General features: G+C 38.0%; 1 protein-coding gene across 3 annotated transcripts in view; it reads left to right on the forward strand.

The window, feature by feature from the left end:
• SPATA6 (spermatogenesis associated 6) overlaps positions 1 to 12,326 on the forward strand; it is a 139,960-nt gene that overhangs the window by 67,687 nt on the left and 59,947 nt on the right. For all 3 annotated transcript variants that reach the window (XM_040627328.1, XM_040627329.1, XM_040627330.1), the window contains exon 9: positions 5,474 to 5,514. In XM_040627328.1, the coding sequence (XP_040483262.1) occupies positions 5,474 to 5,514 (41 nt within the window). The remainder of the gene's footprint in view (positions 1 to 5,473; positions 5,515 to 12,326) is intronic.

Genomic DNA, 12,326 nt, shown 5'->3' on the forward strand with positions numbered 1-12,326 from the left:
GGAATTTCTTATGATAGAATCTCTTATGATAGAGTGAATTTTCATTAGTGACTATCTTACTTTAATGCAAATTCTTAAACCTTTTCTTGCCAAATTATCCTGCCTAAAAATTCTTAAGTTTTTATAGGATTTTTATAGGATATCATTTCACCACTATTGACTATTGTAGTCATCATAATAATCACATGAGGATGAATTTAACTCTATTTGATCAAAAAAAAAATGACAGAGGCCTGGACAGGTTAAGTGGCTTGTTGGAGAGTTCCAGAATAGCCCTGGTTGGTCTGGGGTCCAGCGCTTCTCGCCCCAACTTCCTTCCTCCCACCACTCTCCTCCCACTTTCTCTATTTCCACTTAGATGTATTTTTTTTTAAGATAAATTTTTCAAGCACATTTTCTTTATCTGGAATTTTCATGGTATGTCATTCTAATTGTAATTTGTACAGTCCTTTTGAAGAGATCCAGCAAGTCCTGTGCTGCAAGAATGTTTGTAAGCTTTATCCAATCATTGGTGTTTTTTGAAGAGGAAATTCAGGGCATCATCCTGGCCCCTTTTTTATTTGCTTAGAATATGAAAAGATGTTAGATTCTGTCTCCCCCTTGGAGGAAACTTCTCTTATTCCCTTCATTTTGAAGATTCTTTTATGAGTTTCGTTTCTACCTAAGATTGTAATCTTTTATGAGCTTCCACTAATCTCTTTGTTTGGTGGTTATTGTTTGTAAAGTAAAATAAATTGGAAATTGCATTCCAAAACCTAATATGTCATAACTCGAATAGAGAACAATAAATGGTAACATTTTACTATTCTGAGTAAAATAGCATATAGTCATTGTATATATACTTATTAGCAAAATATCTTATTTGTTTCAGCTTTTATTTAAATGTGTGCCTCATCTCATAGAGCATGGGCAGCTGAGCTGTGTCATTTTCAGGAATTCCTTTTTTAGTTTCTTCATTTCTCTATTATTAAACATTTTTAACAACTTTAGTAAGCTATAATTTATATATCATAGAATTCTCACCTGTTTTGAGTACACAACTGAAGGATTTAAAATACATTTGCACAGTTATAAAATCTCCACAGTCCGTTCTTAGAATATTTTTATCATCCAGAAGAGTTTCCTCGTACCCATTTGCAATAAATCTATATTCGCACCTTGAGTCCCGGATTATTTCCACTTTTGGCCATTATGAATGGTGCTTCTTTGAGCATTTGCATTGAAGTCTTTGCATAGATATGTTTTTATTTCTTTCGGATACCTAGGGATGGTATTGCCAGTTCATATAGTAAATTTATGTTCAGCTTTTTAAAAAATTGCCAGTTGTTTTCCATATGGCTCTACCATTTTACATTCCTGCCAGCAGTGTATGATGGTCCGGTTTCTCCACATCTTTGACAACACCTGTTATTGCCTTTATTTTAACCATTCTAGTGAGTAGGCGGTCCTGTTTCACTGAAATTTTAATTTACATTTGACTAATGGCATTGAATGTTTTTTCATGTGCTTATGAGACATTAGTTTATCTTTTTTCATGATCATCACTCTTCAGTCACTGATAAGTTTGCTGTTTGCTAAACATCAGACAGAAAAATAGGGGGAAAGTCTGAGACTTCTGCTGATGAGACTTCAGACAACAATAGAAATAAGAAAGATGAAAACATCAGAGGTCGGAGGAAACAGTTTCTGGTGAAGGTATCATAAGTGAGCAAGAGACAGAGAACACATGTTATATGTCTTTCCTTTTTAGAAGGTGGGATCCCCTAAGAGATATTAAACCCTGCTTTTATTTTATAAAGCTGGACATCTTAGCTTTGCTTCCAGTTGTAGGGACTGGCAATATAGCAAATGCATGGCTGCGTGCTCCATGACGACTCACAGGAGAGCAGTGGCCAACCTTAGGATGTTATGTGGGCATTAGGAGAGCAGTAGGGTAATTGCTGATAAAGGACTCCAAGGGCATACTCTTTGAAGGTTCAGATAGAGTGAATTCATCACACATTCATCAGCAGGGATGTTTTGCAATAGTAGTAGCACTCACTACTAGAATGGGGATCAATTCCTTGAAATTATGATAAAAAGGAAGATGATAGTACCCTTCAAGGTAGAGTACTGTAGAGGTTGCCAGAATAGCGATTGATTCATAGAGAACACATATTGGCTGTGATCGTCAGAATGGGGCTCAAGAATTACTTTGATGGAAAGAATGAGCTGATACAGGGATGCTAAATTTGAGATTAAAGCTCCTTAAGTCCTTCTTAGTTAAAGTGAGGATTGGTCCTTAAGGACTGAGTCATATTTGAGCCTGTTGGGTGAGGGTCAACTGTGGAAAGAGGAAGGATGCAAAGGCTCTAAGATGTCGGACTACTCCCAGCAGGAATGGTGACCCTTGTACAAAGTGGATCTTAGTTTCTATATGAGATGGTTGCTCTGGAAATATTTTGATGACTGACAGCCACATTTAGTTTAGGTTAGTCGCTACTTGATATTTGACTAATTTGATTATATATCACATCCATTTTGTTAACAAATCCAGAATTTGATGTCATTTTTGAGACCAAAGGCACTTCCATTCTCTTGCGTGAACTAATCAAAGACTTTAGTTCCATTACTTTCTAGCTACATACGGGTCAGCTTTCTGGAATGTACAGTAGAAACAACCGTTCGTCTCCGTGCTCTATCAGTCTGCTCAGGCTGCCGTAACAAAACACCATGGACCGGGGACTTAAACAAGAGGCATTTATTTTTCTCATAATTCTAGAGGCTGGGAAGCCCCAAATTGAGGTGCTAACAATGTCAGTTTCATTCTGAGATCTCTTCTCTTGACTTGTAGAAAGCTGCCATCTCCCTGTAAGCTCACATGACCTCCTCATTGTGTGCACATGGAGAAAAAGATTGAGAGAGAGAGAGGGAGAGCGTGGGAGCACATGTGCGTGTGCAGGCTCTCTGCTGCCTCTTCTTAGAAGGGCGCTCTTTCCATCACGAGGGACCTATCTGCATGACCTCATCCAATGCTGATTACTACCCAAACGTCCCATCTCCACATACCATCACTTTGGGGGTTAGGACTTCAACATATGAATTTTGGGAGGAGATAAACATTCAGTGCGTAACGCCTATTCTATTTCATGAGGTTATTAGAGAACCAGGTAATAGCTAACATTTATTGAATGTGTTTTCTGCTGGCCTTGATTCTAAGTGCTAATATTTCATTGGTTACTTACAATAATCAAGAATTTTAGATACTATTATTTATCTCCATTTTACAGATCAAGGAACCTGAGGTTTAAAGAAGTGATCAAGGTCACATACACACACTTGCACGCACAATCTGTTACCTCTAATTTTTCTTCATACTTCCTCAAGTATGACCTATCCATTAAGGCCCCGGTCAGCTCTCTCCTCCTTTAGGAAGTTTTTTCTGATTGCCTTCAACCTTGAGAGATTAATCTCTGATATGACTTTTTAAAATAGCATTAATTGCCTGTACCATTCTGATTTAGCCGCTGCTTTTCTGCTGCTGTTGTTCAACTTTGTATAACTTAACCAAGGTAAATTACAAGCATATCGTGAGCATGGACCATGACTTTTTTCTCCTTTATCTCCTGCTTTTAGAATATAGTTAGTGAGTAATTATGGGTAAGGGTGATTAAGTGCAAAACATTGGGAACCTCAGTAACAGCTGGATTTCTAAAAATAAAAGAAAATTATAAATCTCTCTCTGTTAGGATAAGTTTATAAATGGTTTATGGAAAGCAGAAGACATACTGGCGTTTTAATATACGGATACTTTTAATATTACATTAGCTGCCAGAAGGAATATATACCAAGTACAGAAATTATTACCTTAATTTTCAAAGTTAGCACGTGTGGAGAATTAGGTTCATTTTGTCCTTATTTCCGCTACTGTGGCCATGCTATACATTATTAGACTTTATGGAAGAGGAGTTGAGCTGGGATTTATTTTTATTTTTAATTTTGAAAAGCACTTGAAATAAGTTGAGTCTTACTGAATTAAATGGTGAAGCCAGCCTTGTATGAAAGGCATTCATGTTTCAGCTGTTCATGTAATGGTTCAGGACACCAGAAAACAAACAAGATCTTATGCCATAAAAGAAAGGGAATTCTTTGATTATAGACTATCCTAGGTCTCTATCTATATAATCATTTCTTTTTATTTTTTGATAAGGTGCTTTGGGAAAGTAAAATATAGAATGTTAGAATGCTTTTAACTAGAGTGTGTAAGGAAGTAGAATTGCAAATTATGGTTCCGATTTGCTTGAATGTCAATACACGGAGATCATAATACTTCAGTGTTGCATGGTGCACTGGGTGTTACACGCAAACAATGAATCACGGAACATTACATCAAAAACTAAGGATATACTGTATGGTGACTAACATAACATAATAAAAAATTATTATAAAAATTATTATAAAAAATTATTATAAAAAAATACTTCAATGTTGACTTTTAATAATGAAGAAAACCCAAAATCTGCATCTGCAGTATAGTGGTCCTTACCCAAGGAGAGAGTTAGAATAGTTTTATAATCCACTTTGTTGCAGATACTGTGCTAGGAACTTTCATAAGCGGTATAATTTAATCATTACTGTGACTCTCTGAAGCAAAGTAGACATTGTCTTCATACTTTTAAAATGAGGAGTGAAACACAGATTTATTATATAACTTGACCAAAGTAATATATTTGTTAAGTGGTGGAATCAGAAATTGTGCCTAGGCCTGTCTGACTTGGAACTTGAGAGTAACGGTGCTGATGAAGTTAGTAAGAGTAGCTCACGTTTATTTTATTGCCTTATAGGTAATATTTCATATAATATTTAAAACAACTTATAAAAGAGGTACATGAGACAGATGAGGAATCTGAGACGTAGAAAGGTTAAATAATGAGCCCAGGGTTATACAGGAGGTGCTGGGGGCTGGACTGTAGTACGGGTCTATTTGTGCAAGGCCTGTGCACCTCTGCGACCACACTCTAACGCTAGTCCTGTTGCCATCATACTCACTTGACTGTAGCGAGGACTCACAGGAATGGGAACACATGCAGTTTGGCAATATCTATCAGATCTGTATATTCAAGTTATGCGTCATCATAAACTGGTTTATCTACTAAAGATTATCCATTTCATGTAGGCGAATTGCTCAGCAACAAAAAATTACTCAGTCTATATTCTGATATCTCCAACTCTAATGAAAATCGTATTTGTGAAAAAAAGAGTAGTATTTGTGAAATCACCTAATTACTGAAGAACGGATACAGATTTTAGCTTGTTGCATATCATCTTTACTTCTATGGCATTGTTGAGGGATTTTAGGATATATCTGAAAACTGCTGTATGAAATTATAATCAGAAACAGAATGATAGTAGCAAAAACCAGAGACAAAACCAAATTTTCTTCTTTTTGATATGAAAAATTTATACTTTAATTCTTTTGTACATCCTTTTTCAGATCATTCTCATCTTGGCTGCTACCGACCCAAGGATTATAAGGTATGTAGTATAGATTACAGAATGGTAATTGTCCTCGCTTTCACATGAAAGCATATGGTACGTTTCTTATATATATGGTCCGAGATTATCATAATCATTTAGTCAAGAAGATGCACAAACAAGATTGTCATGTCTTGGAGTATCGTTATTTTGGCTACAATGTCAAGTGGTAGAATAGCTTTTTCATTGAATGTCTTCCTACAATTTGCGTCTTTTGATTATTCATTTAAATGAATTACTTATTGAATGTGTTTGTGTATGTGTATGTGAGAGAGAGACAGAGAAATTGGTGGTTACTTTTAGTAATACCTTGCACAGTACTCTTTTTTACCTTCATTCATAGAGCATCCTCATAATTTTTACAATATCTGCATGCAATTTATGCTATTTTCTTTAAATTCACCTTTTTTTTTTACCTCACTGCTATAATGAAGAAAAATCAGTATCCTCTGTTTTAAATGGATGATAGCTCTAGAGGATACAGTGAAAACAAAACAATGTTACAAAGTTCTGGCTAGATAATGGTTGTTTTCCAAAGGCTCTGAGGCATGTTCTCTATTTGTTAAAATGAGATAAGCAATGATAGAGAGGCGTAGGAGGCATACCAATAGCTAACTGAGGATTTCTGACTGAAAGAGAACTGAAAAGATAATACATTTTTTCCTTTGTAATGCAGTGTTATTTAGTGTATGTCCTTGTGCCATGTAAAATAATCCTGTGTATCATCTAAAATCACTTTGGGCACCATATTAAATTATCTGCCTTACCGCTAGTAGTCTGTGTCCTCCATTTTGAGAAGCATCACCTCAGAGTTTGTCTTTTCTGTTCCTAAGTGAAAGCTTTTTGATAAGGAGTGTCATTGTATTTGAGAAGACAAAGCAAAAACAAAAAGCATAGCTTTCCTTATAATACCTTTGCTTATTTACTTGAAAACAATCTGTTTTGTGTTTACCGGCACTGAACAGCATAGTTTGAGTACTTTGCTGTGCTCTGAGCATGATGAAAGAAATACGGAACAGTTAAGTAATGAATCAAGGCACTGTATGACTAAGGGCTCAAATCTAACAGAGTATCAGACTTATCTACATGGAACTTTATAAAAATTCATTCCAGGTACTAAATTGAAATTGTTGAGAATGGAGACTGGAAATTTTTTCATTTTTAACATGTTTCCAGGTGATTCTGATGTAGCTCTCTTGCCATCTATCCAAGGATGGGCATTTGAGAACCTCTAGTATGGACTATGAGTGTAGCATTTGTATTGGTGGACTGTCCCTTGTATATTGTGTGTCTATGGTTGTGCCCTTGTTGAAGGCTGCTTCTAGAGGAGCGTGTGCTTGGCCTAATTCACCTGGTGCAGACCTGTCCTATTATGTGGAATGTATTCAAACACACGCACACACACACACACACACACACACACACAAGCACCCTGTTGTGTGTAATACATGTGTGTGTGTGTGCACACACATAGGTCAAAAAGCATAATATTCCTTATCTTGCAGGGAAGCCACCCTAGTTGGTCTACCTAAGGGATAAGCCTGTCTTTGTACATTTCCTTCAGGTTACTCTTCACGATTTATAGTCACATATTTATTTTCATCTTTATTTGCTTCTTTGTTTAAAATCTCCTTGTTTTACTAATCTCTAAGTTCCAGGATGGTAGGGACCTTATTGGTCTTGCTTATTGATAATTGCTAGCGCCGAGCATATTATCTGATATATGGTATGGATTCCTAATATATGTGTATTGTGTGAGCGAATTTTTTTTAAAGACTTATTTATTGAAGAGAGAGAGAACAAGCAGGAGGGGCAGAGGGAGGAGAGAGAATCTCAAACAGACTATGCTGAGTGTAGAGCCCAACTCCATCATGACCTGAGCCAAAACCAAGAGTCAGACGCTTAACCAACTAGGCCACCCAGGTGCCCTGTGTGAGCGGACTATTAAGAGAAAACAAGTCAACCAAATATATAAAAATACAGAATGGAGAGACAGGAATAAAGTTTATAGGACTCTAATCTTTATCCTAAAGTGACTATAATCCAGCTCTGTGTTGGCTGGTCCATTTAAAGATAGTCATATAAATTTACAATCCTCTTTTCCACATGAATTCTTTGAAAGAACTGAACTTCTACCCATCTTTAATTCTCTCCCACTCTCATCTCTGGATTCTTCACTTTTAGGGTTAGAGTAGAAGTTGATCATTCATACTACCCTTGTAAGGCAGTGGGTGGTAAGTAAACTCACAGGATTATTTTTATATTCAAGGGGTAGTTTTCATTGAAATGCATATATAGCCTTGAACGCTGCTATCTTCTCTATGGAAAGAATAAAGGATCTTCTTATAGACACATAGTAGCTGGTTAATAAATATTGAGGCAGTAAGTAGAACACTAGGATTTCTACAAGGAAGAAACTCATAAAGGTGGGAGTACTTGCAAAAAAATTTCTGGAAAAGTGGGACTGCCTGAATTCTGTTGAGAAATATATTTTGCACAGGCAAGAGAAGGAAAGCAATGTAAAAAAGTCTTGGGATTTGGAATAAGTACAGTGTCCTGGGAGAAAAGAGAAACTACTAGTTTCATTTGAGTGGAGGGTAAGTACTGAGGGATAGTGGCTTTTTAACACCCTTACTTTTCTATTTTTCCTACTTCTCCTTACCTATCGTGTCTGCTGCCTCCCTTTTTAAGATTTGTAGTTGTTTGGTCATTATCTATTTTTTTTGGCCAAACTCAACTCTCTTTACCCTGGATGCCTTATAACCAGCTCTTCTCATAAATGCTTGTATTCTTTTCACTTCTTCTTTTCTGTTCTACCATTAGTCCCCCTCTCCACTGTATGTGGTTCCATATGCCTGTGTCATGGGCATTCATTTAGTACATGGGTTCTCAGTGGAGACTGTATCACTCTCCCGGTGGCATTTTAGACATTAACAGGTAGCATTTTTACAGTCATTTAGGGGAAATACTCTTGGTTTTTAATGATCAGGGATGCTAGATATTCTATAATAATGGGACAGTGCCAAACAGTGAGGAGTTCTTATGTCCTGCATGGCTTTCAGCTGTCTCACCAGCCATAATGGAGGTGAAAAATATGTTCAGAATTATTAGAACCATTCTAACTCTACATAAAACACAGAATACCTTTACATTGTTTTGAGATGCATCATATATTATAGGAATACAAGTATATTATAAGTCTTCTCTTTTGTTTTGTTAAAAATATATGGTGTAGTATTACACTGTGATGAAGTGTACGGCAGCTCATTTATTTCCCTGGTTTTCTTGTATGGAATGGCTTATGACCTTCTTACATTTTAGAACTCCAAACTGATTTGTGTAAGTGAGTGCAAGCGTCCAATATGTTTTCGAGAGTAGTCATGCTTGAGCATTTATGTATTGAAGTGCATATTTTCCATGTTCCATTCATTTCTCTTTATACCACAGTTAAGACAATCCGTTGATTTTTAATACATTTCATTTCAAGATATAAAAGAAGACAATACGAAATAGTTGTTTTTAAATGAAGGCTGTCTTAGTTTGGGCTACCATAGTAAATACCATAGGCTGGGTGACTTAAACAAGAGAAATTTATTTTCTCACAGCTCTGGAGTCGAGGAAGTACAAGATCGGGGTGCCAGCCAGTTTGGTACCTGGGGAGAGCTCTCTTCCCAGCTTGCAGACAGCTGCCTTTTCACCATGTCCTCACATGGCAGAGAGACAGAGAGTGCGCGAGAGCCCAAGCTCCGGTGTCTGAGAACAGTAAGCCTTTCCGCTTAGGACCTCACCTATATGATCTCGTTTAACCTTAATTCCTCGCTCCACATACGGTCATGTGGGAGTTAGGGCTTCAATATACGAATTTTAGGGAGACACAATTCAGTCCATTGTAGGGGCTTTGGGAGTGAAGGTTGAAAAATCAATGATGCCATGTGTAATCAGTGTATGAATAAATGAACGGATGTGCATCTAATAACAGCAGAGTATGTCTGGAAAGATTTATAGAACCATTTTACCTGGGCCTTTATAAAGTATATCCTTTCTAGCTTCCATGTGGCCTTCAGGGCTGCTTGATCATTTTGTTCTCTGGTTGATTCTGTAACACACGGTCCAACCTAAGTTCTACTTCGTCTCCTTCTCATTTTCTGTATATAATGTCGGATTCTACTTCGTCAAAGAAAATGTTAGTCAGTTGTGGATGGACTTATCCTCAGTTATCTTCATCTCTACCGCAGTCTGCTTTTTCCTTCTACTCTGCCTTCTTAATAATGTTAACAACCTTCTTTGCATTTATTTATGTATTGGCTCCATCTCTTTTGACCGTAGACATAAGAATAAAATCAACTTAAATTCGTATAATGGGTTCCAATATTAAAGCTTTCCATATTGATTATATCACTGGATTAGATGCAGCCTTATAATTGAACGAGAATTTGTATCCCCATCTTAAATGACAGAAAACAAATTCTGCAAAGCTCCTGGGAAAGAACATACCTCTCAGTCTGCATCGCTATGTCTGCATCAGCCTCTCTTTCGTCCTTCCTTTTACTGCTAGACATTCAAATGAACATTGCTTCCACGTGTTCATCCATTACTTCTAAACTATTTGGGGAAAATGAAATTTATGAGAACTCTCAAAACTGAGAGTCCTTATATTTCTTTAAAAGAGATAGGAAACCACCTTCGTGGAAGTGGAGAGGCAGACCTGGTTTTAGGCAAAATTGTGAAATACATATGGAACATATGGTTGATTTCTGGTAGCCTTACATCACTTTTAGCATCTCCGCATGCCTAAGCAGTTCCTTGTTACACCGGGTGCCTCTTGGGCTTAGCAGAATACAGATTTAATGTGTCTTCCTAAACTCCTGAAAGTAAGTGTAATGTTTTGTTCATTTTATCCTCACTTGCTAGCAAGGTGTATAGTATCTGGTGGACACTTACATAACGTTTGAATTTATGAATAAATATCACATCAAAGTCAAGAGTTTTCTGCTTAGGTTTTTGTATTCCCTGCAATTTAGTTGTTCCTGCTGCTCCTGAGCTTACACACTCCGTTCCCATTATGTCATCACTGTCCTTCTCTAGGTCATGTCTGTATTTCTACTTCTGGATTCTAACTCACTCAACGCAATGCTAGATGTTCTGAAACTTTACTATTTCAGTGTCTTAACACAATATAAGTTTGTCATTAGCAGCCCGTGCATCTGTTTCTTAAAAGCCTGGCAGTGACCTAAGTCACTTCTTATATTCTGTTGACAAGAATTGGTCACATGGCCATATCTAGAAGCATAATAGGAGAGAGGCTAGCAAGTAGAGATCCTGGTTAGGCCGCTGATTCCCATTAATCTTATACTACATAAGAGGGGACACAAATTTTAGGGGACAGCTAACCATATCTGACACATTCTGCCCCTCTGGCCACCAAACATCTTTGCATACCTTTCTTCCCTCACATAGAACATACTCGTGTCCTCCTTAAGAAAAACCACTCGAAGTTTCATGCGGTCACGAGTCTAGCTTGAAGGCCGGGATCTTTGGGTGTTGGATGGCCAGTCGATCAGATCTGCATGGGGCTTCTTATGACACAGTGACCTATGAATTGACGTTCTGTCTACCCTCTCTCACATTCCCACCCTACCTGAACCCCATTTCTAATATACCCTGTTAGAGCAGGAACAGGATAGCTAGGAAATGGGTTACTTGGAAGAAGAACTAGAAGGTAAAGAGGAATCATCAGTCTGCAGCAATGCTGAATCCTGCCGGGCAAGCTGTGTGAACACCCCGCCACCCTGGTAGCAGAGGAGTTCCTTTGCATAGACATGGCTGATTATGCTGCTTAGAACAGTAAGTGTATGATTTAGAATTACAGTGTGAGTACATGGAAGCAGCTTGACTCTAACTGGCGGGGGCACAGACCTAAAGTGAAGCAAACACACAAGTCTGACAACGTCGGCCCGCGGGTTGCTTGCATACCTTGTGTTTCGGGCCCAGCCTGGTAGTTGTTGTCTCTCACGGGAGACCTGACAAATCTATAATTCTAGGAAGATGGAGGGTTTGGAAGCAATTTCTCCTAGAGGTGTATTTTCCCATGGAGAAAACAAGGAAAAAACTGAAGACATTTTCATGGTATTTTGACAAGCGACACAGGGCAGAGTTTTTACTGTAAGGATTGTGGCGTGCTAAGAATATCAGAGCCTATTCACCCATGGGCCCTACGGGTGGATGGATTTGTAGGTTCATGTTTGTTCATTTCCCTGTGACCTTCCTCTTATAGACTATGTGACAACAAAAAGTCACAAAGATCGAGACATATTAGTATTGTTAATGAAAGGACAGACTTCCACTGGGGATATGAGTTTTCAGACCTGATCACATAATGAAACAATTACTAAAGGGTTCTGCATTCCTAGAAGACAAAGTAAGCATTTGAGAAGTGCAGCAAAAGGAAGTCAGAGCCCAGACTCAACACCAAGCTTCACTCATCTCTCTATGTAGTCAGAGAAACTCCCAAGAGGGACGCTCAAGAAGTCTTAGGAAAATACAATTTCTGTGTTGAAGGTCTTCGCTGTGGCAGCAGGGGCATGCCTATTAATATCTTATTGGACTTCTAGAATTGTCTACTGCCTGCTCAACAAAAGGCCACCACAGTAACGGAATAGTCTGTTGATGTCAGGCAAAGCCGGGTTTACGCATAATGCTGTCAGCGAGAGCCACCACCTCAACAGACAGAGTAGTGACTCTGAAAGGGTTAAGGGCAGACACTTAGAGGGTTTTGGGGTCTGAGCTCCGGTGTTTTCAGGTAGGGCTTTTAC

The sequence above is a fragment of the Ursus maritimus genome, unplaced genomic scaffold (genome assembly GCF_017311325.1).
Source record: "Ursus maritimus isolate PB19 unplaced genomic scaffold, ASM1731132v1 scaffold_12, whole genome shotgun sequence".
Taxonomy (NCBI): domain Eukaryota; kingdom Metazoa; phylum Chordata; class Mammalia; order Carnivora; family Ursidae; genus Ursus; species Ursus maritimus.